At 40.6% G+C, this 26,778-nt stretch overlaps 14 protein-coding genes across 14 annotated transcripts; 12 read left to right on the top strand and 2 right to left on the bottom strand.

Moving 5' to 3' along the window:
- Positions 1-294: 294 nt before the first annotated feature.
- CWP1.1 lies at positions 295-951 on the top strand (the record flags this gene model as incomplete). The annotated part of the gene is made up of 1 exon (XM_446298.1): positions 295-951. One exon carries the CDS (start codon positions 295-297, stop codon positions 949-951), a length of 657 nt encoding a protein of 218 aa, XP_446298.1.
- Positions 952-3,787: 2,836 nt separating this feature from the next.
- CWP1.2 lies at positions 3,788-4,426 on the top strand (the record flags this gene model as incomplete). The annotated part of the gene is made up of 1 exon (XM_446297.1): positions 3,788-4,426. One exon carries the CDS (start codon positions 3,788-3,790, stop codon positions 4,424-4,426), a length of 639 nt encoding a protein of 212 aa, XP_446297.1.
- Positions 4,427-5,204: 778 nt separating this feature from the next.
- On the top strand, positions 5,205-6,092 carry YJU2 (mRNA splicing protein YJU2; the record flags this gene model as incomplete). Its single annotated transcript, XM_446296.1, has 1 exon — positions 5,205-6,092. One exon carries the CDS (start codon positions 5,205-5,207, stop codon positions 6,090-6,092), a length of 888 nt encoding a protein of 295 aa, XP_446296.1.
- Positions 6,093-6,965: 873 nt separating this feature from the next.
- YJU3 (acylglycerol lipase) lies at positions 6,966-7,907 on the top strand (the record flags this gene model as incomplete). Its single annotated transcript, XM_446295.1, has 1 exon — positions 6,966-7,907. The coding sequence occupies one exon, from the start codon at positions 6,966-6,968 to the stop codon at positions 7,905-7,907; it is 942 nt and encodes a 313-aa protein (XP_446295.1).
- A 938-nt stretch (positions 7,908-8,845) lies between these two features.
- MBR1 (Mbr1p) lies at positions 8,846-10,057 on the top strand (the record flags this gene model as incomplete). Its single annotated transcript, XM_446294.2, has 1 exon — positions 8,846-10,057. One exon carries the CDS (start codon positions 8,846-8,848, stop codon positions 10,055-10,057), a length of 1,212 nt encoding a protein of 403 aa, XP_446294.2.
- Positions 10,058-10,908: 851 nt separating this feature from the next.
- On the bottom strand, positions 10,909-11,334 carry MLC1 (Mlc1p; the record flags this gene model as incomplete). The annotated part of the gene is made up of 1 exon (XM_446293.1): positions 10,909-11,334. The coding sequence occupies one exon, from the start codon at positions 11,332-11,334 to the stop codon at positions 10,909-10,911; it is 426 nt and encodes a 141-aa protein (XP_446293.1).
- Positions 11,335-11,790: 456 nt separating this feature from the next.
- Positions 11,791-13,641, top strand: RMD9 (Rmd9p; the record flags this gene model as incomplete). Its single annotated transcript, XM_446292.1, has 1 exon — positions 11,791-13,641. The coding sequence occupies one exon, from the start codon at positions 11,791-11,793 to the stop codon at positions 13,639-13,641; it is 1,851 nt and encodes a 616-aa protein (XP_446292.1).
- A 401-nt stretch (positions 13,642-14,042) lies between these two features.
- On the top strand, positions 14,043-14,414 carry GVI51_F07007 (uncharacterized protein; the record flags this gene model as incomplete). Its single annotated transcript, XM_446291.1, has 1 exon — positions 14,043-14,414. One exon carries the CDS (start codon positions 14,043-14,045, stop codon positions 14,412-14,414), a length of 372 nt encoding a protein of 123 aa, XP_446291.1.
- Positions 14,415-14,819: 405 nt separating this feature from the next.
- CUE3 (Cue3p) lies at positions 14,820-16,664 on the top strand (the record flags this gene model as incomplete). The annotated part of the gene is made up of 1 exon (XM_446290.1): positions 14,820-16,664. The coding sequence occupies one exon, from the start codon at positions 14,820-14,822 to the stop codon at positions 16,662-16,664; it is 1,845 nt and encodes a 614-aa protein (XP_446290.1).
- An 80-nt stretch (positions 16,665-16,744) lies between these two features.
- NSA1 (ribosome biosynthesis protein NSA1) lies at positions 16,745-18,055 on the bottom strand (the record flags this gene model as incomplete). The annotated part of the gene is made up of 1 exon (XM_446289.1): positions 16,745-18,055. The coding sequence occupies one exon, from the start codon at positions 18,053-18,055 to the stop codon at positions 16,745-16,747; it is 1,311 nt and encodes a 436-aa protein (XP_446289.1).
- A 373-nt stretch (positions 18,056-18,428) lies between these two features.
- Positions 18,429-20,033, top strand: GVI51_F06941 (uncharacterized protein; the record flags this gene model as incomplete). The annotated part of the gene is made up of 1 exon (XM_446288.1): positions 18,429-20,033. One exon carries the CDS (start codon positions 18,429-18,431, stop codon positions 20,031-20,033), a length of 1,605 nt encoding a protein of 534 aa, XP_446288.1.
- A 679-nt stretch (positions 20,034-20,712) lies between these two features.
- ARO5 (Aro5p) lies at positions 20,713-21,507 on the top strand (the record flags this gene model as incomplete). Its single annotated transcript, XM_446287.1, has 1 exon — positions 20,713-21,507. The coding sequence occupies one exon, from the start codon at positions 20,713-20,715 to the stop codon at positions 21,505-21,507; it is 795 nt and encodes a 264-aa protein (XP_446287.1).
- Positions 21,508-22,627: 1,120 nt separating this feature from the next.
- On the top strand, positions 22,628-24,493 carry CDC20 (ubiquitin-protein transferase activating protein CDC20; the record flags this gene model as incomplete). The annotated part of the gene is made up of 1 exon (XM_446286.1): positions 22,628-24,493. One exon carries the CDS (start codon positions 22,628-22,630, stop codon positions 24,491-24,493), a length of 1,866 nt encoding a protein of 621 aa, XP_446286.1.
- A 648-nt stretch (positions 24,494-25,141) lies between these two features.
- Positions 25,142-26,113, top strand: SNF4 (AMP-activated serine/threonine-protein kinase regulatory subunit SNF4; the record flags this gene model as incomplete). Its single annotated transcript, XM_446285.1, has 1 exon — positions 25,142-26,113. The coding sequence occupies one exon, from the start codon at positions 25,142-25,144 to the stop codon at positions 26,111-26,113; it is 972 nt and encodes a 323-aa protein (XP_446285.1).
- Between the last annotated feature and the right edge of the window lie 665 nt (positions 26,114-26,778).

The raw sequence follows: 26,778 nt of genomic DNA, 5'->3' as shown, positions 1-26,778 counted from the left end.
CAGGATCAAACAAGGTTACATCCTAGGGAGAACACATAGAACAACATGTCATAAGTTTTTTTGCACAGATACACAGAAAAACAAACAAAAACAAATCAAAACAAATACTAGGAATTAAACATTTTCATAAATTTTTTTACAGCACTGAAGTTGGAAAAAAAACATATATAAACGGGATGCATCTGTAATCAATTTAACAAATTCAAATCAATTTCATTTATTCTTGTTCTATTTATCATAAAAAAAACCAGTAACCAATTTACACTCGCTTAATACAAACACATATAATAAAAAATGCAATTCACTACCGCTTTCTCTGTTGCTTTGATCGCCATGGCCAAGTTGGCTCTTGCTGACTCCCAAGCCTTCGGTTTGTTGGCTATCCACTCTGGTTCTCCAGTCCAAAACACCCCAGTTGACTCTCAAAACGGTGCTTTGGTCTTGAAGACCGGTGGTTCTTTCGCTGGTACCGTCACTGACGCTGGTAAGTTGAAGTTCTCTGACAACACCTACGCTGTCGTCAACTCTGACGGTTCCATCAAGACCGGTTCTGAATCCGAAGGTACTTCTGGTTTCGCTCTAAGCGGTAGCCACTTGACCTACAAGGGTAACTCTGGTTTCTTCGCCATCCCATCTGGTTCTGAATACAAGTTCTCCACTGCTCAAGGTACTGGTGCTATTGACATTGTCATCTCCCCAAGATCCACCAAGGACGGTTCCGTTGTTGCTGACTTCACCCCAGCTGGCTCTGCTTCCTCTGCTGCTTCTTCTGCTAAGCCATCTTCCGCTGCTGCTTCTTCTGCTGCCCCAACCAAGGCTGCTATCTCTCAAATCGGTGACGGTCAAATCCAAGCTACCTCCACCATCCACCAACAAACCACCAACGGTGCTGCTAAGGCTGCTGCTGGTATGGGTGCTGGTGCCATCGCTGCCATCGCTATGTTGTTGTAAGTTATAAAATTATAAATTAATTTTATCAGCTTTTTTCACTTCAATATACAATTTTACGCATGCAAAAAAAAGTCGAGCATTGATCTGCTTGCAATAGAGAAATTCTCAATAATTTTAGTATAATATTTTTTACTACAAATATTTTAATGTCATATAGATACCCTTCATTTCGTTTATTATAAAATTTAAACAATAAATTCTATCAAGTTTTTTTCAAGAGTATGGTAACGAGCTATTACCGTCAGAAGTTAAAACCAAAATCAAAATCAAGGACAGCGATGAGTGATAGATCAAGAAAGAAAATTGCATCTGGGAAATGATTTGCAAGAGAGAAAAGTGGGATGGAGAATAAGAGAACCCCCCACCCAATACATGTTCGACATCAGTTAAAGGTGTTAGGTGGGATCAAAAACGACTTTATTAGGAGTCAGAAACACACATAGGAAACCTACAAAGACAAGAAACGGCACTATTTTCTCACTCTTTGAAGTTCAATCTATCACAATCTCATTCCAACATCTCAATCAACTCAACTTCCATGATCAATTTTGCATCAATCTAGGTCGAGTTTCCACTTGCAGGTGAGATCAATAGGTAAGGTAATCGTTCTTTGCATATTGCAAGGGTTCTAACTGCTTTATTGTCAAGCTATGTAGTTTTCTATAACATTGGCCTTCAGGAATATTTTAGGTTCTATATTTTTTTATTTAGCCATTGTTCCTTTAGATCATCGATTCTCTTTGTCACCGATACATATTGTAAGAAATGGCTATTGGGGTTTATTCCTTAATAGTGCATAACCTCTTAATTTACCTTCAAGCAGCATCTGCGTAGAGCAAACAAAAAATACCGCGCAATGCCGTGCATCCCACAAGCTAGCAAGTCTAGGCGAACACCCAGATGCCATCCATTGAAAAAACAAATCAACAGAAACTACTATAATTAGTTTGTCGCACAATCCTCTGTTTCTCCTTGGCTCTCTGGTGAACTAGTAATATATGCTTTCATTTGCTCCTGTGAAAGAACTCTCGGGAGAAGGTATGGAAAGTTAGCATTACGTCATTTTTCCTCAAGTGGTTTACATTGTGTGTGTGGATGTGGATGCATGGCACTTCTGAAACACGAAGGGATATCTCTTGACGAGGAGAGAAAATTTTGTGTGGGGGTGGGGGGAAGTCTACTCCTGTATTTTCTCCTGCATACGGTTCTAGACAGATAATTTATAACACCAATCCTATTTTGACAGTGTTTTGCTCCTTTGGAAACCCAGGTGAAACCGGAGTCACACCTTCCTCGCCCGAGACTGTGGTACCAACAGTAAGAAACCACACGCACACATACAATGGCCCGCTGTCAAGTGATAAACACCGAGACTAGCAGTCAACTACCGCAGGACACAGAAGTTGCTTTCCATTTATCCTGTGTCCGGCCTACACTTTTCCATCCATCCACCCTATCCATCCACCACATCAACTTTTTTGGAACGGCTAGAAACAGTCGCACGAACAATTATGTATCTATTGAACTCGGATGGCTATGCACTTGGGATCGAAAGTTTGTGGTACAACTCTCGCCTTTCCATTTTCGGGTGGCGGGAATGGCGTGGTGTTAGAACCGGCCGTGTATGAAACCAAAACAAAGAAGAAGAAATACAAACTGAAGCTGAAACTGAAGCCAGCAAGCAAACTGAAACACCCGTAGACAGTCTGTCTGTGTGGCAGAATCGAGAAGGAAAAAGAAAGGCACTTACAAGAAAAATGAAAATCAGCACTAACTTACAAGACCGTGCCCAGCAATTATCCAACGCTCTCTGAAAATTTACAGCGCTGCACACTTTGTCTGGAGCTATCAAAAAACAACAACTTTTCGAACCGAAACTTTCATCTCACTCTACAAATAAAATTAGCTAATATGTAGGTAACCTGCGGGCGTTTCTGGCACACAAAATTAATTTCCTCCTAATCCGGTAATTAGCTTCTGTGCTTCCCAATCATAAAGACCTTGCTAAACATAGAAATAGAAAAACATCCACAAATGGATACGAACACGCACCAGAAACACGTACAAACACTAGGCACAAACACATACACGCAAAACACAATGGGTTTGTCAAGAGAGAAATGCTAGTACGACTCGAGTGTGCATAACGTAATTGCGTAATCGAGTCCCTCCTGCCCAAAAACAGACTTTTCGATTTGCTCAATACAAGTGGAAAAATACTTCTAATTTAGTATGGGAGCAGCAACATTGACGGATAGCGCTGGCCAGGAGCTCACACAGTAAATGCTGCACAAACACTCTGCCGTAATCAATCCTTTTCCCTTCCATACCCCCCCTTTCCACATATCCGGAATCGTTCATTCTATTTCTCAGTTCTCTGCGGTTATTTCATAGGAAATGGAAATAGAAGCTATTAGAAATAGAAGTTCTATTGGATTACTGACTTACGTATTGCTTTTCCAAGAAGCCATATCGCACAGAATACTGTGCACAATCGGAGTGGTGGGGGGGGGTTCACAAGAAGATCCTATGCTAAAAAGCTATTAAAAATAGTATAATCTTCGGAGGGAAACAATAAACAAAAAAATTCTTATCAAAATGATTGATGTGAAGGGGGAACTCATATAGCCAGTGCAATTATCAAATCGCAAGAGTGAAAGAAAAAAAAGATATATAAGCAAGCGGAATTTCCTTCTGGTAGATTTCTTGCAACTCTTACTTTAATATTTGTTTCGATGTTAAAAGAAGATCAAGAAAAAATCAAAAAACCAAACACTCGCTAATAGTTTTTTTATTTTTTTTACAAACTCACACACACACAACACAAATAATAAAGATGCAATTCACTACCGCTTTCTCTGTTGCTTTGATCGCCATGGCCAAGTTGGCTCTTGCTGACTCCCAAGCCTTCGGTTTGTTGGCTATCCACTCTGGTTCTCCAGTCCAAAACACCCCAGTTAACTCTGAAAACGGTGCTTTGGTCTTGAAGTCCGGTGGTTCTTTCGCTGGTACCGTCACTGACGCTGGTAAGTTGAAGTTCTCTGACAACACCTACGCTGTCGTCAACTCTGACGGTTCCATCAAGACCGGTTCTGAATCCGAAGGTACCTCTGGTTTCGCTCTAAGCGGTAGCCACTTGACCTACAAGGGTAACTCTGGTTTCTTCGCCATCCCATCTGGTTCTGAATACAAGTTCTCCACTGCTCAAGGTACTGGTGCTATTGACATTGTCATCTCCCCAAGATCCACCAAGGACGGTTCCGTTGTTGCTGACTTCACCCCAGCTGGCTCTGCTTCCTCTGCTGCTTCTTCTGCTAAGCCATCTTCCGCTGCTGCTTCTTCTGCTGCCCCAACCAAGGCTGCTATCTCTCAAATCAACGACGGTCAAATCCAAGCTCAAACCACTAACGGTGCTGCTAAGGCTGCCGCTGGTATGGGTGCTGGTGCCATCGCTGCCATCGCTATGTTGTTGTAAGTTCATTAAAATATAAAAAAATCCATTTACCTTTTTATTATTTTAAATTAAATCCTTACAAACTTTAACTCTTTTTTAATCTAATTTTAACAAGTTACATTAAATCCTTTTTGATTCTGTGGGTATTCGTTGACTAGAGTTTTACTGGCGAGTTTTTTATTGAACGTTTAAAACTCATTGTCCCTCAAGAATTTTTAGCGGCAATCAATCTATGGTATATCATCTCAATTCCCCTTTATCATGGAATTGAACATGAAATCGCTATACGGTGGCTGGTCTCCATTTATTGCATGGGCAATTTGAAATATCTAGTTTAATGTCCCGAGAACAATAACTAATTTTTTTTTACGGTTTTTTTTACATATGCTAATTAATTCAAAACCTGTTCCATTTTTTTTTCTAATTAAAATTCTTATCCTTTCTAAATAAACAACCTAATAAATATAATTTGCCCATTAAAATCTTATGATCAGTTTTGTCAAGCTTGTCATGTCATTATCCCTATGTGTGTGCCCGCCAGGACCTTCCCCGTTGCTGCTGCTGCTCAAGATATATGTATCATATATAACGAGGACAGACTTTTATCCATCTGAAGAATATCATGAAAAACTCGATGAGCGATGAGCTTCGAGCAGTAATTTACCAGATTGGGCAATGCTCGATGACTATAATAGCGGGATAACACAAGTAGATAGCAGTGTCAACTTGGCTGGGGATACGTAGGTGTGCCTGATATACAACCTGATACACAACTGGATATACAACAGACGACGCGCACATGTCAGAGAGGAAAGCCATAAACAAATACTATCCACCGGACTATGATCCAGTAGAGGCTGAGCGTATTGCCCGGTCTATGAGCAAAAAACTCAAGAACGCCAATAAATCAGAAAGCACTATCAGACTTATGACACCGTTCAGCATGCGGTGCACCAAGTGCGATGAGTACATATCGAAGAGTCGGAAGTTCAACGGTAAGAAGAAGACGCTGGATGAGAAGTACCTGGACTCCATCAAGATATACAGGTTTACCATACGATGTCCACAGTGTGCTAATCCGATCTCCTTCAGGACCGACCCTAAGAGTGCGGACTACGTGATGGAGTCCGGTGGTGTAAGGAATTACGTAAAACGACAAGAGGAAGAGAAGAAGGCACAGGACGAGACCTTGGAAGAAACTTTAAAGCGGCTGGCCAAGGAAAAGGAAGAAGAAGAAGAATTGAAACAGAACAAGGGCAAATCAGAAGATAAGTCTAAGGACAAAATGGCATTACTCGAAGAAAAACTAGCTAAGTTGCAACAACAACAGAAGGATGTCAAGGATCTAGAACAGATGATTCAAAATAATAAAGCAAAATATGAAACTTCGAACATGCTAGGTAAGATAAGCAAACCGAAAAATAACGCAAAGCTAGAGCAACAAAATCTAGATGCAATTGCGGAATCTGCGTTTGCCAAATTTAGGAGCCATAATTCGATAAGTACGAATGACGACAAATCTGAAACGACAGCGGTCCAAAACACTGATACATTCTCACAATTACAATCACGATCAAATTTGCCAGAGTTGAAAAATACATCTATGGAAGCAAAACAAAAGCCAACGAAGATCAAACTCAAAGTGAAAAGGAATACACTAGGGATAGTCAAGAGACAACGAAAGTGAAGGAACAGGAAATTTACCCAATGCAGAGATACTCTCGGTTATGTAATTTCTTACTCACCGGTAAGTACAAGTCTCTGACCAGGTATAAGAGTTCTCCTTTGTTAGTTGATGTTCACAATTTCATTATTATTTTTTTATGTAATTATCAGGTTGAAATTGGGATAAAAGTTGCATAAGAATACTGTACATATTCATATACTGCACTATTATAGACATTGCATAATGACATATTCGTCATCCACAAAACTTCTCTACAAACAAGCTGTTTACATCTTCTTTTGGCAAGCTTGCTATACGTAATACATGAAACCTGTAAAAGCCTACCTTTTAAGCTTTTGTGTACTTTTTTTTCTCTTCCATGATCAACATTCTTACGTTTTGCTTTAGAGTGGCCTTTGCATAGTATTGAGGAAAAATGCATCTAAACATTGGAAAGTAACATGGTAAAAAAGTGAGGACAAAAAGCTTGTTGCTCCGGCAAGACGGATCCACTTTAAAAGGAAATTGTAGTGGATGTATCCCACGGGAATTTATTGGAGAGCCTCTGGATGCTCAACACTTGTGGTGTGAAGAGTACCTAAAGGAAATAGAATCTTGTATATACGTAGTGTATGGACAGTGGTACAGTCTTTGGGCCACTTATGAGGTATTGATTTCTAACTTTCACGTAATAGATTCTTTTGGATATAATTGTGGACCATAGTCAAGTTTGATAAACGGTGCTATTAGTAACATCTATCAAATCAAGTTATTTTGGTTCTTGCAATTGATACAATTTGTTATTGATACAGCTTGTTATAGACACAACTTGTTACTGATACAATTTGATATAGACACAATTTGATATAGACAACATAGAGCACAAGGACAGAAATGGCTGAATATCCATACAAGTTAAGGACGAAAGAGCCGGAGTTGAAATACGAGGAGTTTAACGGTGCTAAGTTTGCGTATGTGTTGTGGCCATCGGAGGGAGCACCGAAGGCTAGAGTGTTATTGGTGCATGGGTTTGGCGAGTACACAAAGATCAACCACCGGCTGATGGACCACCTTGCATTGGCAGGTTACGAGTCATTTACGTTTGACCAGAGAGGTGCCGGCTTGACCTCCCCGGGCAAACAGAAGGGTATCACCAACGAGTACCACACTTTCAATGACCTGGACCACTTTGTCGCGAAGAACCTGCTGGAGTGCAAAGAGAAGGACATTCCGCTGTTTCTGTGGGGCCACTCCATGGGCGGCGGCATCATCCTCAACTACGCCAGCAAGGGCAAGCACAGAGACCAAGTGAGCGGGTACATTGCGTCGGGCCCGCTCATCATCCTGCACCCACACTCCTCGCCCAATAAGATCACCCAGTGGCTGTCGCCGGTGCTGGCCAAGTGTCTGACAAAGACGAGGATCGACACGGGCCTGGACCTCGAGGGCATCACCTCGGACCCGCGCTACCGCAAGTTCCTGGAGAACGACAAGCCCATGAGTGTGCCGCTGTATGGCAGCTTCGGCCAGATCTACGACTTCCTGGAGAGAGGCAAGCGGCTATACAACGATCAGGACGGGTTCGTCTCGCGCAAGTACCCAAGGGACAAGCCGCTGTTCATACAGCACGGCAAGGACGACACCATCAACGACCCACAGGGCTCGCAGAAGTACTACGACATGTGCCCTGCGCAGGATAAGACGCTCAGGATCTACGACCATGCTCGCCACAGCATCCTGTCCCTAGAGAAGGACGAACTGTTCGCTCCGATCTTCAACGACCTGCAAGCCTGGCTGGACGAACACTCGCAGGCTCGCATCAAGAGCAAATTGTGAATAAGTTGCAGCGAGCAATACAGCAAGCCAGTGAAGTGAGCATAGTGTAACGTACCCGTTATCTGTGTGTAGTATGTATTCCCTACTTAGCATCGCTAATATGCCTAGTGTAATCGCGCACAAGGGTTTCTATATTACCAATTTGTTATTTGTTATTTGTCCTAAGACATATCTCGTTTCTCCCAACACTTCCCGTAATATCCGTTCTCCCCCCCAGCATCTTCTATGTCTAAAATTGCACACGGCTCAATGTATGAGACACAATCCCGGGTCCTTCGTGCTTGGCCTAGACCCTTAAAATTTGTCCAATGCCAAAAATATGTTTTTGTACTACTCGTTTGTCCAGTACTTTCTGTGCCACCTTGCCCCCCAGGCACGTCATCCCCAGCATTTGTCCCCCCTTTTTTTTCTGGAAACAATTTCGCTGTCTCCTTGCTTTAAGGGGAGTGTTTAAGGAACTGCCCTTCACTGTGGGGGGGCTTACTGCCACTGCCAATGCTGCCATTACTTATAGAGTACTATAGAGTGCTATAAAGTGCTATAGAGCTCTATAGAGTGCTTGGAGTGATATAGAGAGTGCTATAGACTGCCCCAGTCCAACTCAGATAGTGCGAACAGCCTCCAGACAACTCACCACCATGTTCTTCACACTAAGTTCTTTACTTTCTTCTCTTTCTCTTCTCTTATAATTCGAGGATACCCCACAAGATTGCGCAATAAGGCTAAACAATGTAGATGGTTGTCTCAATACAACTAGCAACTCTAGGAAAAGAAAAAAGGTCCATAAAATACACACAACAGAACATTGATAAGGTCTGCCATTGCCCTTTATTTCTGAAATTAGTAAAAACACAAGGAAGTATATAATATATATATTCATGAAGGGCCTCTTTTTTCTTTCGAATCGCTAGCCCCTCCCTACATAGCCTACATACAAAATGCCCCAAACCATGGATGAGTTAGTCTTGCCACTAGGTCGCTCCGCTTCCGTGCTGGATGTGTTCGAAAGAGCAGTCCAGGACCCTTGCTCCTTGGACATAGACGAGCAGGATGAAACTGACATGCTCGACCGCGACTACCAGGGCTATGACGCGTACACTGGCGCGCCCGAGCCCGCCGCGGACAACAGCGCGCTGGTGAAGGACAATAGCTTTGTCGCATCGATCTGTCCCAGCACTGGACTGGACCCCTTGCAAGAGGAAGAGGACGCACTGTGCGAGAAGGAGTGTGCCCAGGAGTGTGCCCAGGAGTGTGCTTCGGATGAGCAAGGGAAGAGGAAGTTGGCGCGGAGGGCCTCCGCTGCGTCAAGCACCTCTTGCTCGTACGTCTCGGACACCTCGTCCTGCCAATCAGTCAACGACAGGGTGAACGTATTGAACCTGGATGAGCCGAACAAAGTGAAAGAGCAAGAGTATGAGTTCCGCAACCCGTTTAAGGAGAAGAATGAGCGGCAATCCGCTGAGGGACAGGACTGCACTGCTAGGCCTCCCATGACACCATCTGCTCGCGCTTCTGTGGAGGAGTTCAAGCTGCGGAGGACACAGACAGAACCTGAGTTTCCTATAAGGCCCTCGGTGCTGTCAAGGCGCAACACTTGCAATATGCTGCACCAAATTAACACCCGCTCGCAATCAATACAGGTCGGCAGATCAAGGGCACCCAGTCTAAGGCGCATTTCAACTAACGGAAACAGCATAACCTATGGTAGGAGCGGTGTGTCCATACCGATGCGGAGCAACAGTACCATACCCGCCAGAAGCAACAGCACTACTTTCATGAGCAACAATATCATTAGGGAAAGATCGAACTCTGCCACTCCGGTGGGTGATTCTCCGTCAAGAACTTATTCCCGTGGAAGTTTTGGCATCCCAACACACTTATATTCTCTTGAAAAATACGTATCTTCGCAACTAGACGCTTTAGCCACCAAGGAGTATGACAGCGAAGCCGCTAAACAAGTTGAGAACCAGCGCGAATTGAGAAATAAGCGGAGTAACACAGTTTCATACATTGGTAGCTCGCCTTTCAACAGAACTAGAAGTAATACAGAATCGTCCTTCGGAGCAAATCAAAATCCTCCCATAAGATGTGGGAATGCTAGGAAAAAATCTTTCATCGAGCTTTCCTTAGAGAATTCCTTTGCTAGTTAACGATACACAATGTGGGTACACATATCAAATGATACAAATAAAAAAGCTGTAGATCTTTCATTTCAAAATCACGTTTAAGGACAAACTTCATGTACAATTTTTATTATTCCATCATTACTAGAGTCAAAAACTATTCTTTAAAAACAACAAAACAGTACACCTATTTTGACTCTAACATATTTTTAACGTTTATTATTCCCGTACCATAAAGAATTTTTCTTTCTTCTCTAGAAAAAGAGAGTAAACAATTGATAATATTCCTTTGCATCCATTTCATATTGATACTATATTTACCAACACAATTACTAAAAGGAATAGTTTTCTTTATGGACACTTTAAACTGCTCAAAGTAGTCGATGTATATTAATAATCCTAAGGACTAAAAAACAATCTGTTTGGCTTATTGATCACAATACTTTCATATATATGTATTTCGTTGTTGTTTTTTTTATTTTTTTTTTGAACTTATTATAAAATTTTAGTCGCTGTCATCAGAGTACAAGCTATTTAACATTTAAATCATATAGCCATGGGAATTAGTTATATTGTGTTCCAGAATACGTTTTTTATAATCACATAACGTATCTTTATTTCTCACTGTTTTTTTATTTTTATTTTGAAATGGCATTGTTTCGAATTAATATGCTGTAAATCAATAATGAGCTTTTTCATATTGTCTAAATTATGTTTTGGTTGATAACTAATAGATAGTAATACCTAGTCCAACGGGTAAAGAGCAAATAAAACTAAACACGTCTTGGAATTCATTGAGTTGTGGTATTAATAAGTATACGAATTATATGTTAACGATATATATGCTCCGTTTGCAAGAAACGCGTTAAAAAGTGGTCTCATTGTCTCAGGACATCCTCAATAAACTTCTTATAATCTATCTGGCCCTCGGAGTCAACTTCTATACCCTTTAGCAACTCGTCTACTTCTTCGTCAGTCAACTTCTCACCAAGACCAGTCAACATGTACCTTAGGTCACCAACTGACACTTTACCAGTGTTGTCCTTGTCAAAGACCTGGAATGCCTTCACGAAATCTTCTAGCTTACCCTTTGTAGTGGCATCAAGCATCGCCTCATTCTTCTTGACCAATTCCTCAACTTCCGGAAGCGTCAGAGCCTCACCGCTACCACTTAATATCTCAGTAACTTGCTTATTTGTTGGGTTGTAACCAATGGCCCTCAAGTAATCGCCAACAACATCCTTTGGGATAGAGCCCTGGCCTTTCTTGTCAAACAAGGTGAATATATCTTTGTTTTGGGACATTGTTACAGTGTGTACGTTTCGTGTTAGCTATCTGGCACTTGGAGCTGCTAACCACCCAATTCAATGCCCAAATACAAACTACTTCTTAAACACTATTCTCGAGAAAACAGATCAACATTTGTGTTTTCCAGCGCAGGAAACGGGAATCCAAGGAAAGCCCCCCCTCTTAACTATGACGTGCTTCGTGATACATGGGTAAAAGCTCGCCAGGAAGAGTAATAAGCTCAAATGAAGAAGATGAGTGCGAGTGCACTGTAAGGAACACAATAGTCTATGAAACGAACATTAGATTGTACTATTAGACATCACTGTTTTCAAGGTTTGGTAGTTGAGTACAGTATCGCTTTTGTTTTCTTTAGCTGGATTTGGAACTTATAATAATAATACTATTTAGGTGCTGAAAGTGGCGAGAAATACGATAACTGAAGGATAATTTTACAAACTTTTCTTTAACTGATGTTCAGGTATTTATCGAGGACGTCTACCATCTACAAGGGTGTGATAGCCACGTCTAAGACGGCTTCCACGGCAAACGTTGTAGCAGCACAGGAGAGCAGAAGGAACTATGCCAACAAACGCAACAACAACAGAAATGGTCCAGCAGATGCCCTTGATGAGAAACTTAACAGTATACTCAGCGGGAAGACATCTTCTAAGAGGAAGCCTTATGGTGGAAGGAAATCTCCCGTCGATGAGACATCACCATGGTATGCTCAGTTATGTGCGTTAGATGACTGTCTGACCACTACGTTAAAGCAATCAGCTACTCCCATGAGAAAGCTTCTGAGCGATAGAGTAAACCACCCTGATATGAGATCAAATCCAACATTTTGGCATTCGGTGTCTCGGGCTATGACTCTATACAACGAACTGAAACAATGTCCCGAGATGACAGATCAAAGGGTGACATCTTTGGTACACCTACTACACAATGGGTTAAGAACAGACAGACAACTTGTATCTAGCCTGAATAAGAAACCAGATTACGACTCACAATCTTTCCACAAAGAAATGGTGAACTTTATATACACTTCATTAAATGAAATCTCGGACGATATCCTCAACAACAACGTACCAATAAATGCAAACGGCCTAATGCACTTGTTCACTTCATACCAGGAGATGGGCTTTACAGATCTAGTAGTTCAAATCTGGAAGAAAATCGAAACCATCGCAGAGCAGAACCCTCAATCCAATATTGGTAAAATCTCAAAACATCCTAATGTCGTTGGTATCGTCCTTCCAATACTTTATGAAAAGGAAATCGTCAACTTCAGTGAAGCTGAAAAGTTATTCAAGGAATGTGAACAATACCATAACCGTATGTTCCCAAATCTCTATGTGGGTATGATTCTGACAAGTTTGAAGGCGAACGAGAACATGAAGGCATTAGAATTGTTCGAAACTCTCTGTACCAATTCCAAGGGTGTACATTATGGATACATATCAGAAACTCATATCGCATTCATTAGTCAATGTAAGGATATCTCAGTCGCAGAGAGCTTTCTCGACAAGGCTGTGAACAACGAAATGCCATACAGAGTGGAGATCCAAGTCTCCGCTGTGAACTCGCTAATGTATAATATTTGGTCAGAGAATCAAGACTTCAATAAAATTAAAGAGATATGGCAAAAGATGGTGACATTTTATGGAGAGAATAATCTGAGATTAGCTATCTTCTCCTCTCTGAATAATGAATTCTTCTCCTACTTCTTTGAGAAGTACAAAGAAAACAAGACTGAAGGACTAGAACAACTGCAAAAACTTATAACTCAATACAACAATTTGAAAGGTATCGACGAGCCATTTCTGAATATCATTTTGGCAAAATGTACAGTCTGGAAAGAGCCAGAAGTAATTAAGTACATCGAAAAGAACTTTGAGTTATTCAACGTTCCAAAATCTCTAATTACTTCAAGAATTTTATTGAAATCACTAGGGTCAATTGACAACATTACAAAAGAACAGATTGTAGAGAGATGGCAAGAGATTGTCCTGAAGGCAGACTCGCTTGGCAGCAAGTATATTGCAAATGCTGACTGGGCTGCTTTGAGAGATGCAACTGTAAAATGGGCACAAGAGAATAAAGATAACCAAGAGTCTCTCGACAGAATAGAATGGTACCTACAAATAGTAAATGTTTACCAAAAATACTGTCGTGATGGTTCGCAAAGATACAGAATCTTGAAAGGTTGCTCCAAGTCCTTCCCAATTCTAGCAGAAAACCTACAAAGACTAGACCTGGTGGACACCTCTTCCATACCCGTTTGCGAGGTCAAGAGCTTGAAAGAAGCATTACAAAACTGAATAGGAATTTAAATTATACTACTAATTCATATTCCTCATTTTTACCACCCGATGCTTATTGACAAACAATGGCTCCATGCAAAGCCCCACATATATAACTCTAGATGGGCACAAATCGTTACACAATAACCCCTATATAAATCTAATAACAATTGCATGTAAATAGCAAAACTCATGTATCATATATATACCCTGTTTATCATGAACTATGACCTCTTGAAACCATTGCCAGAGCAACTGTGCCACTGCCTTAACTGTATAGCACTCCACAAAAGACCATTTTCCCCTAACAGCGCAACTGAGAAAAAGGGAATCGGATATAAAGAGATTTACAAAGTTAGAATGTTGAAGTTGTCCAACGGTTGGCTTAATAGTCAAACAAAGATACATATCAGTTAGCAATGGGTCTATGTGCTAGTAAAGAGAGTCCCAGTCAGCCTACAAGCAGTTCAAGTGACGCTAGACCGGTGCAGCGGACTGGCCATCAGAAGAAGAGTGATACAGCTGCGAAAGTGAGTGGGACGACGCAAAGAAACAAGAGTAAGAAGAAACTGGGAGGAGACGAAGTACTTGGAGAAGAGACGCAAAAGATATCAGCCAAGGAGGCTGCGAGACTAGCAGCTGAAAAGAGGTATCAGGATGCTCATCAGAAAAATACCAAAGGTGAGCTAGGCAAGAAACTCGAGCAAGAAAGGGCAAAGTCACATAAATCCAAAATGATGGAGGAAGCTGAAATGAGACAAGCTGAACGTGAACGTCTAGAATGGGATTAGATCAAGGACTGATTCATTTGACAAAATCCCTAATGTAACATATGCATATGCTCTTAGAATACTTGCTAAACTGCACTGTGAGGATAGTCTCAAGAAAATGCTGGGAAGACATCTATGTAATATAAAAAACTGTATAATAAAACTTTCATGCACTGCTTGAATAGATGTATAAAAATCGGCACTTTTATAATATTTTTGATCATTAGGCCATTTAGTAGTTGAACCTATTCATTTTCCTCGGAATAAGCGATGGCCTGACTTTTGGCAAAAAAATATCAAGAATCTATAGGAAAGGCTAACCAAAATATATTATACAGATACAAACCAGAAATAATACCAAACAGATCTATCTTCATCCGATCTTCATCCATTCAGTCGGCAAAAAGCGTATACAATATAAGTACAATGGCTGTGCAAAAGATTTTGGAGATCACAGGTGAGAGGCCCAAACTGGAACTACCGATTGTTAACTTTCCTCCATTCAAGCTGAGGGCATGGCTAATAGAGAAGGATCCTGTGGTTTGGGCCCATCTGCTGGAAACCTATGTTCAATATTTTAAGTTTCTTAACCACGGTAATAACATTGAAGATTTAAATGAATCCACACATGATCATCTGTGCATATTTTTGAGAACGTATCTTAAGGAAATGGCGGAAGAAGAAGGTAAACTTCTGAGTCTTGGTGCTAATAGTGATGTCACAAAACAATTGCAATTACTGCGAACTTGGGTTTTTGAACTTATTAAGAAGTGTGGGTTAATGCATTTTCAATTACACGGTGAAACCATCTGGAATCTGGTGAAATATTACGCAAACAGAAATCCAAATTCTGTAAGGGCACTGCTAGATGGTTCATTAAAGCCGCAAATAAATACTACAAGAACGCAACTGAATTGGGCTAAACAGATACAAACACACCTGAAGATGCTATTAGAAACTGGTAAATTTGATAGAATTGATTTGAAATGTTTTGAAAGTTTGTTGGGTGAAGGTGATCATACTAAAAGTAATTTTAACAGTAGTTTCCTAACTACTAATTGGGTGGAGACTTTAGAACAACTATGGAATAAAGGGCAGGGAAGATCAAGTGAAATCGTTAGGCAACTAATGCTAATATGCTTAATAACTTCACCAGATAAAGTAATTTCCAAACTACTGAAAGATCTCGAAATTTCCAATATAGAAAACCTAGTAATGTACCCACTTTTGGGATCTATAATTTTGAATAAGTCTTACGAGAAGTACAATAAATCATTGAAAAAAGATTTCCCATTTTTGAATGTCAACATGTCAGTCCCAACATCACAATACGAAGATATCGAGGAGAATTATCAGATTGATCAGAACAATATAGATTCTATAAAAGAGATTTTCCCTGATCTTACGGACTATCAAGTTGAACTACTTTTGGTCAAATTCGAGAATAATGTTGAGACTTTGACAGATGCGCTTTTTGAAGATCCAACAATTGTTGAAAGTATTCCAAAAGAAAAACCAAAATCAATAAATACCATCAAGAAACCATTATCTGGACCTAGATATCGCCGTGAGAGAAGGAAATCTCATGAAGAAAGCGAGATTATTTCAGACAGACATGTGCCAGATGAATTGAGGAATAAAACTCTAACCAGAGCTTTAGAGTTACTTTATGAAAAAGATGAAGATGAACATGACGACACCTATGATGAGTCTGAAGTAAATCATGCTAATTTGGCCGAAAAGATTTCACTCGAAGATGAGGTAGATAAAACGAAATCTACTAACGAAACAAATACCAATAAGATACAAAGTCAATTTGAGGCTAATGAGAAGTACTTATGGGAGCTACTAAAGAAAGACAAGGAAATATTTAGCAGGTCAAGAAGGGGAACAAAGGAAAGAAAGAACATTAAGAAAGAGACAAACTGGTCAGATGAACAAATTGAAGGTTGGGCAAGAATGCTAGAAAGATCGCCTCAAAGAGCTAGAATCCTTGAAGAGAAGTATATGTTCAGAGGGAATGTTAAAAGAGGGAAAACTTCCTATGTTAAGAACCGCGACGAAAATTCTGATAATGAGGCACACACCCGCCCACCTAAGTCTAATAATAACAGAGATAGAAAGAACCCCCAATCAACAAAAGAAGATAATCAACAAACACAACAAAAAAGTAAGAAACAATTTGCAAGAAATGAGAAAAACAAGGCTAGCAGAGCGAACCACAATAGAAAAGCCGGAAATATGAAGAAGCAAGCTAAAGCTGGGTTATGAGTTGGAATAACTTATGGTTTATGTATGCATTACGGCATGAAATTCATACCTTTATAGATTTTATATATAAATGAATTCTATTAAAGCTTTCTTTTTTTCTCTTTTTTGGTTTCCAATTTGGACCACAGTTCTTCGGCATCATCTTCTTCATCAGATGCGGTTTGCTTTCTTTTGTTATTCTTTGCCATCTCTATTTCTTGCAATGCTTCCAATTCTTCGTCTAGAACCAGTATCCTGTTGATATTTGTACCTAAATAAATCTTTGCTTTTTGTGCCCTTGATTCAATGTCGAATACTCTCAAATATCTATCAAGACCTCCTTCCAACAAATATTTTTGATCATGAATACCAATATAAGTGGCTAAACCGGTAATGTCCCCCTTCCCATATTTCCCAATTAGTTGACCCTGACCATTATACTTAAGCACTTGAGTTTTCTTATCTGTTGTTATGAATTCTAGGGATTCGGTTTCCTTACACTTTAAATTCCCTAGTTGAGTAATTGCTTTTGTATTGTGAGAAGGATCTAATAATTCCAATTGTCTCAATGGTTCACGCTCTGGAAGTAGGTCTAGGTATTTCATTGGCCTCTTACCATGTTGAGTATTGTAGATACCAAAATGAGACCAACCAGTCACAACTAGAAATTGGAAGTTCAGTTTGTTCTTGTCATACCCTGCACTTGAAGTCGGTACAGGTTGTAGAAATTTAAGAGCAACAGGCCAAACTGGTACACGCATATCTAATCTATCATTCTTCACATTTTTAGACTCCCATATCATTGATATCTTGTCACAGGACTCTGACAATTCGAACAATTTTACTAGGTTTTCCTCACCCCCACAAGCAAAGACAGTTTTTTTTGTCTTTTCAACATCATAGACCTGGGCAAACTCCAATGGCGCCTTAACTTCAAATGTTTGCAACTTGGTCAACAATTTGTCCTTGAAATTTAAAGCAAGTATGTGCACTAAACCCGATTTAGTGCATGCTAGGTAACAATCCTTCTTGCTCACTGGAGCCAGAGAAACAAAACCATCCTTCAATTTGGTTCTTCTCTTTGACTGTGCATTTAGATGATCTAGTCTTGAAACATCCAACAGTCCAGTTATGCTACCCACAACATCAAAATGGCTCACTTTCATACCTTCAATTTCAGAATGATCTACCAACTCGCTTTCAACATATTGGACTGTACCATTGTGACGTGCCAGCAACCACTTGCCGTCATCTATCTTGTGGATCTGCTCAACATGGGCATCTAAACCTTCACAAAGATGAGTCTCAATCAATTGTGGCTGAGGAGCTGTTTGCACAGATGTATCAGTACCAAACCCAAACACAGCTTCTTTTAATGACCCGTTGTCAACGCAACTTGCTAACACTCTCATCGCCGATACAATATTCCTATCTTTTTATTGTACAATGAGGGGTTAGATTTAACTTGAGAAAGCTAGTTTACCCAATACTACTAACTCTATGGATGAATACTTATGCCTAAAATATAGCCATCACCTGCGATGAGCTGCGATGAGCTTTGAATTTTTTTTTCAGAATTAATCCTTCGGTACGTGTGGGCAACAATGGCACCTTCGAAGTTTCAAAGGAAGACCTGAACTAGTGATGAAGAGGACTAATATGCGATGAGTCTACCAGAAATTGATCAAACTAGCTTTCCTATTGGTAAATTGAAATAAATCTACAGTCTCATAAAATAAATTTGGAGGTTTGGTTGGCTAACTCGTGGAATATAGTGCAACAACGATGACGATAGCACAAAAAACTGGTGAACTGGATCAAAATGAGGATGCAAGTGCATTGCAACAGTCCTTCACCATCTGGTCTCCTCAGGACACAGTAAGAGATGTTGCGGAGTCCCTGGGTCTGGAAAATGTCAATGAGGAAGTTCTGAAGGCGCTTGCGATGGACGTCGAGTACCGTATACTGGAGATTATCGAGCAGGCGGTGAAGTTCAAGAGGCACTCGAAGCGGGACACCCTGACGACGGATGATGTGGCTAAAGCGCTCCGTGTGCTGAATGTGGAGCCTCTGTATGGGTACCACGACGGCTCACACTCGAACAGAGAGCTGTCGTTTGCCAAGGTGAACACTGCTGGCGGGCAGTCTGTGTACTACTTGGATGAGGGAGAAGTGGACTTTGACAAGCTGATCAACGAGCCTCTGCCACAAGTGCCGCGTGTTCCTACGTTCACGACACATTGGCTGGCAGTCGAAGGTGTGCAACCTGCAATTGTGCAGAACCCTAACCTGAACGACATCAGACAGTCGCAGCCTCCGATAGTGCGTGGAGCCATTGTGACAGCGCTGAATGAGAGCAGCTCACAACTTGGAGGCAGCAGTGGTAGTAACAACGGGACGGGCAAGGGCAGTGTCGGTGGAGAGAGTGTTGGTGGGAGTGGGAGCAATCTTGCGAGCGTTGTGCAGCCCGGGCAGAACGTGGATGTCAAGCCACTGGTGAAGCATGTGCTGTCGAAGGAGCTGCAGATATACTTCAACCAGATCATTAGTACACTGACGAAGCATGTTGAGAGTGGGGACGAGGAAGGCCAGCACATGAAGGGAGCGGCACTGATGTCCTTGAAGACGGATACTGGTCTGCACCAGCTGGTGCCCTACTTCATCCAGTTCATAGCAGAACAGATCACACATAACCTATCTGACCTTGAACTGCTGGGGACGATACTGGAGATGATGTACTCGCTGCTGAGCAACACGTCGATCTTTCTTGACCCATATATCCACTCGCTGATGCCATCTGTGCTGACGCTGCTGCTGACGAAGAGGCTGGGAGGGACGCCTGAGAAGGACGACGAGGCTAGTGCTGTGGAGTTTCTTGAGAAGACGAATGCTGTGCGGGACTTTGCAGCGTCGTTGCTGGACCACATATTGCGTAAGTTCCCACAGGTGTACAAGTCGCTGAAGCCGCGGGTGACACGGACGCTACTGAAGACGTTCCTGGACACCAACCGGTCATTTGGGACCTACTACGGGTGCCTGCGTGGTGTCTCTGTGCTGGAGCCGGAGTCGATACGGTTCTTCCTGGGGAACCTGCACAACTGGGCCAGGCTAGTGTTTGAAGAGCAAGGGGTCATGGTGGGAGATGCTGGGGAGCACACGCCATCGCGATTTTCGAAGCAAGAGGTAGGACAGCTAGTGGATGCGATTGTGTCAGCGCTGATTGTCCTGAAGAAAGACCTGCCTGAAGTGTACGAGGGCAAAGGTGAGGCGGTCAGCGAGGGAGACAAGGAGCGGCTGGTGGCCAAGTGTGGTGTCACCGTTGCCCATAGCATATTGGAGCGGGAGGATGCACAGGAGATTACGTGTGCCATATTCTTTGGCGAGGGCTAAAGTACCAGTGATTTATAGATGCCCTTCGCTACATATCAGAGTATCATTATATTCACATTGAACGTGACTATCCAGCAAGACGAGCTTCATCATCAAAGCAATTAGGTCATGACCGTCAACTCGGCCCAGACTTGGACTCTTCCGTATGCCCACCGAATGAAAAAAGAAAGAAATGGCTCTTAGTGTGAGGCGAAAGGTAGCTTGGTGTGATTTGTTCTCGAGTATTGGAGCAGCAAGTACCGTTAATTACTGGCTTTCCACTCACACCGAGCTAAATAGTTTTGAGAGTCTCTCCTCTCGATTGTTAAGAGTGGCCTTATCTTTCTTTTTTGCTCTAATTCTCACCCGGTTTCTCTGTGAAAAAAGATATTTTGTGTGTGAAGAAAAAATTTGACTCATCGAGTCCCTATCAGTGGTGATGATCAACAACTTGCATCACCAATCTTGAACTCTTAACACAGTTTCTGGGTTTTGGAATTAGATATATAAAACTTGCTTATAGATGAGTGGATATTCTCAAAGTTTCTGAATTTTTTAATAAAAAACTGTACAGCGATATAGCCCAACAAGTCAACATTTGTGTGCAGGACACTTCAATAAGTTGCCAATAATACCCCAAGCGACTACTTTTGTTACAAGCAGCGCATTTTACAGGCCCACTTTAACGACAAACTCAAAGATGATGCAATTTAATGTTCGCAGTCCTGTAGTCAAGGCTCGTGAGGAGACCTACTTGAAGAAGATCGAGCGTGTCTTTAACGTTGACAAGATCAGTACCCATGACCTGCTTAGGTTGGAGACCGTGCACTTGTGTGATCCTCTTCAATTTTTCACAAATGGTCTGCTGGAGTCTCTGATGTACCCAGATGGTAAATTTTTAGTCCACCATGTTGCTACTTCTAAGAAACTAGTCCAGGACTCCATATCCATCGACCAGGCATTGCAACTGGGACATCCTAAGATGCTGGAGCTTATCTACCTGAGGGATAGAATAGGAAGTATCCGTGGCAAGATGGACGTCGAAAACTCAAAACTAAATCAAACCATCATTGAAAACTTGCAGGAGGTACATGCGCTGGTGATGGCTATCTACACTGAATTCAAAGAACATCTAAAAGTACGTTTGTACAAGGACTTCTATGGGTTTGTATTAAAAGAACAAAAGGAAAACTTCCACACTGTGTTACAGATGATCCAGAAATACATAAATATAGTGGAGAAGACCAAGCAAGCAATAACTCCAGAGTCTCTACTCTCCTCGATGAAATCGTTCAATGTGGAACTCAGTATTGTAGCTGACAAGCTCGTAAAGAACAGTCGCTGCTTCAAAGAATACACGGATGTAATAAACGCTGGTTCTGAGAACCTTCTATTTAACGCTAACGACCAATTCGACCTGGCAGATGTCGAATTCCAACAATTTTACAAGGAACGTCTTGACAGATTAAAAATCTCCGCAAGAAGACTGTTCTAAGAGTCTCCAAAGTCTGAAAGACGCATTGAAAAAAAAAGAAATTAATAAGGCAGCGTAAGTTACGGGAGCCTGCTTATACTTAAAATTTGTAAATCTTTTCGACTAGTTTCTCTACCTTCACGCATATCAAACCAAAATACATAATATTTTCCCATCGGACTTCAGTCACAGAAGTTTAAATAACGTTTTTAATACAAATTCCACAAAATACAATTACAATACTTAGTACAAGACAAGAACAGAAATCATATTAACATCAAAGTGGTTACAATATCGCATATTTCGAATAATACCATCGAGCAGATAACTTTGAGATCAGTAACAATGGGCTATTCAGATATTGATACAGCTTAGAAGAACTTATAAATAAAGACCGGTAATACCCTAATACGAAATTACAAGAAGTTGCCCATGTGATGCAAAAGAAGTAAATTGCGGGTAACAAAACAGGTATTACCTAATGTGGTAATGACAAACATTCTAAGCTCGAGATTTCATCAATTAGCCGAATAAGGTAATATGTAAACATCCCACCTCATCCTTTCTCTTTGTGTGAAGAGGCTCTGATGAGATAGTGAAGCTATTTGCTCTTTCGAAGAATTATAGCCTATTAGCATAGTAACTAGTAGTAGAATCTGAAGCCTAAGTTGTCACAAATATTCTCTTTGGGCATTGAGAATTCTTGCTTTGAAAAGCCCACACTAGAGTTCTCTCTTGTATTGTCAGGATCAATCCCTGAAGGATTTGCTATAATTAAAAGAATTATTTTCTTGTATTCAAAAATACAAGAGCAATTGGATTTCCTATTCGGTAGTAATTATTCTATTTTTTGATCCTAGTTTCAAAGAACCTTTCCTTATTAAATGGTAATAAGTTTTAGCTTGAACTTTCACCTCCCATTTTCAAAAACAACAATATATTATTTGAAATACCTTTGACCCATTAACGTATTCAATTGTGGTTTAAAACTTGACAATAACAGGCACAAGCTCAGGTACAGTTTATCTGCATTTTTTTGAATTTTAACTTATTTTTTTGCTAAAATAGAGTTGGTCTTTTGGGATTTTGATATTTTTTATTTTGCACCTCTAGCTTATATTTATTGGGAAGACGAGCACCGATGATCAATAAAAATGACAACAGTCTAGCGAGCAGTGCAAAGAGGTCGGCGCTCTCGGTTGCATCACCTACAAAACTGAATATTATGAGCAGCCAGAATGGGAACACAAAGTTGCACAAAGTGACCAAGCGACCTTTGGAGAGGTCGCACTCTCTAAATATCAAGAATGGGAACGCTAACGAACCATTCGGAAAGTTTTCTAGACCTAAGATATCTGTACAGGCCCCACCTCTGTTAAAGAGGAACTCGTCTTTTTTCAAAGAAAAATCAACTTCTTTGTATTCGAGATCAGACTTTGCATTCAATTCACCTTCTAAATCTCAGGAACTATCAAAGAGCCCCATGTCGTCCTCGCAACCTTTGCCAAATGATGATACTATTACCTTAACAGACAGATTTCTACCTACTTTGCAATCCGGCTCCCAAAATAAAGTTCAGCATATTTCGTTGGACACAGAACTTCCTCCTCCGAATGCATCTCCAGTCACACATCTAAGAGCCCAAACGAAACTGGTTTTTAAACAAAATGTTGCTGAGGCTTGCGGTCTCGAGATGGACAATAGAATCCTACAGTACCTACCAGCTCCACCAAGTTACTCTAGGGAAAGGCCCGCTACTTTAATGAGACGTCACCAGTACCATTATCAGAATAGATCTAGTCAAACTCAACTGCAGAAAAAAAATACTGAGTTAATGAAATTGAGAAAAGTGAACACAAATCCGGAGAGAATCTTGGATGCACCGGGCTTTCAGGATGATTTCTATTTAAATCTAATTGATTGGTCAAAGAAAAATATCCTAGCCATAGCGTTAAATGACAGTTTATACTTGTGGAATGGTAATAATGGAGAAGCCACTTTACTGAAAGAGTATGAAGAGTGCCAAATCACTAGTGTCCATTGGTCCGATGACGACTGCCACATTTCTATTGGTAAGTCTGATGGTAACACCGAAATCTGGGATGTAGAGACTTCGACGTTAGTGAGAACTATGAGATCCAAATTGAACGTTAGGATAGGTTCTCAATCATGGTTAGAAACGCTACTGGCTACTGGCTTCCGTAGCGGTGAAATACAGATAAATGACGTTCGGATAAAAGACCATATTGTTAATACATGGGACGAACACACTGGGGAAGTTTGTGGATTGAGCTACAAAGCTGACGGCTTACAATTGGCATCTGGCGGTAATGATAACACAATGATGATATGGGATACTAGGACTTCTATGCCACAATTTGTCAAGAAAGATCATTCAGCCGCTGTGAAAGCACTGGCTTGGTCTCCAACAAATGCCGGACTCCTAGCTAGTGGTGGTGGTCAAACTGACCAACAGATTCATTTTTGGAACTCAACAACAGGTGCAAAACTACATACTATAAATACCGGCTCACAGGTGAGTTCATTGCATTGGGGTCAAAGTTATGATACCAAAGGTAACATGAATGTCGAAATAGTGGCCACTGGTGGGTCACCAGACAACTCGATCTCTATTTACAACTATGAAACAAGGTATAAAGTAGCAGAGGTAGTGCATGCCCACGATGCTAGAATATGCTGCTCAAAGTTATCTCCCGATGGCACTGTTCTCGCAACCATTGGTGGTGATGAAAACTTGAAGTTCTACAAGATATTTGAGCCAAAGAGAAAGTACAAACAAAAATCAAAAGGTAACGTAGTCGAAGAATTAATGACGAACAATACACCTTACTATAGAGAGAGATTAGATGCATCTCGCAAGCTAACAAATAATGACGATTCCGATTATGAGAGCTCTTCTTATCACCATGAAAGCGTTACCCGTACTGTAATCAACTCCAAATCACCATCTTCGGCAGCAAAAGCGACAGATTTTCTAATAAGATAAGAAACTACCTTATGGTATCAAAATATTTACGACACTCACAATTGATACTTTTGCATTACTCGAACTGATCATGATATTTGATAGCATATCTACTTGGTATCTAAAAAAAATTCTTCCTGCATATAGCATTACAACTTAAATAACTGCAAAATTCAAAATAAAAATAATATAAATAGCCCAAGACATAGAGCACCTGAGTTACAACCAATACATCCAGTATTACCTGCTGCACATTGCAATAAATACAGTATTGATCATTACGGTTTAGTGTATATTCACACAGCACGAAATTTTTAAAGTGTAGTCAAGTCCTTTTGCGATGGAACAAAGGGGAAATTATCGAGAACTGGAAGGGAAAAGCTGAACAAATAGGACTGGGATTTGCAGGTTTCTGGGCCAACTCTGATAACGGACAAGTAAAGGCTGAAGCAACACATAATAATCAAACATTCCCTATTATTATTATTTCAGGCATCTAGAGCTAGAACAGCACTTCTTAACGCAAGTCCGATTCATTTTCTAGACCATATTTTCAGCATTATAGTAGATTATTCTACAGGGCAGCGATCGATAAGTTTATTGTTGGTAATCACAGCTATTACATCCTCGCAATAGACAGTATCAATTGAAGATAAAAGTGAAATTAATATGAGAGAATTAACAGAGGAACAAAGAGAAAACATAGCAATTGAGCAAAAGCTAGCTGTGCAGTCTATACGTTCGTTTCTGCAGTCAAAGACTTCCTATGATGTTTTACCGGTGTCTTACAGACTTGTGGTGCTAGATACTGCTTTGTTGGTCAAGAAGTCCCTAAATGTACTTTTACAAAACAGCATTGTCTCGGCTCCATTATGGGACTCAAAAACTTCTCGTTTTGCAGGGTTGTTAACCACCACAGATTTCATCAATGTCATACAGTACTATTTCTCGAATCCTGATAAGTTTGATATTGTAGACAAGTTACAACTTGATGGTTTAAAAGAAGTTGAGAAGGCGATTGGTGTAGACCAATTAGATACAGCTTATGTACATCCATCAAGACCTCTATATGATGCATGCCTAAAGATGTTGGAATCCAGAAGTGGTCGTATACCTCTTATTGACGAAGACGAAGAGACACACAGAGAAATTGTTGTTAGTGTTCTTACCCAATACAGAATCCTAAAGTTCGTGTCCCTGAACTGCAGAGAGACGCATTTGTTACAAAGACCGATTGGTGAATTGGGCATAATTTCGGAACAGAACATGAAATTCTGCCACATGTCTACACCAGTCATTGATGTTATACAATTACTTACTCAAGCTGGTGTTTCCTCTGTACCAATCACAGATGAGAACGGGGTATTGATTAATGTATATGAAGCTTATGACGTTCTGGGGTTGATCAAGGGTGGCATATATAATGATCTATCATTGAGTGTTGGTGAAGCACTTATGAGAAGAAGTGATGATTTTGAAGGCGTCTACACCTGTACAAAGAACGATAAGTTATCATCAATAATGGATAATATCAGAAAATCAAGAATTCATAGATTTTTTGTTGTTGACGAAAACGGTAGATTGACAGGTGTGCTTACTTTGAGCGATATATTGAGGTATATCCTATTGGGCAACAATTAGATGAGCGGAGGGGTTAACTCCCCCCATAATGCAACATTTAAATATGAACGCGCATTGTAATATTTTTGATGATGAAAGGAACCATTATGAAAAACTATGAAAAGGGAAAAAACATAAGCTACCAGTACGCATATATCTGCAAGCTTTTCCATTGACGGCAATATTCCTAAAAACCACAATCATATTCAATGACAGGCTTTTTGAATATGATAACATTTTTATTTTCTTCATTTTCTTCAGTATTATTTAAACTTTAATGATATGTACACTACTGTAATCCTAGAAAAATCAACTGTTCACAACCATACAGATCTTGAATCAGAATTCTATGCGAACGATTGCGAAGTGGGGGGTGTCTGTCTCTTAGGTGTGAGGAATTGCACCACAAGCCCATATATATTGATAGTATATTTCACGCTTACTAATTACCGTAGAAAGACAGTAAATTGCCTATCTTGTGCGAGCGATCATTTCTCAGTGAAAAACTGTGATCTCCTAAGCTCATCGCAGCTTTCTCTAGCTGTCTGATAACAATTGATAGTACTCAGTTTGTAGCAATGTATACATGACACAACTATCTGCTTTAGACACCTTTTCGTGTAGTCAGGGTGTCTACTACATCAGCTGAACAACAGACTATATAAATAAATCTATTTCATTACTAC

Source organism: Nakaseomyces glabratus, chromosome F, assembly GCF_010111755.1.
Source record: "Nakaseomyces glabratus chromosome F, complete sequence".
In the NCBI taxonomy this organism is placed as follows: domain Eukaryota; kingdom Fungi; phylum Ascomycota; class Saccharomycetes; order Saccharomycetales; family Saccharomycetaceae; genus Nakaseomyces; species Nakaseomyces glabratus.
The sequence above is the reverse complement of the archived record's forward strand: the minus strand, read 5'-3'. Positions and strand labels throughout refer to the sequence as shown.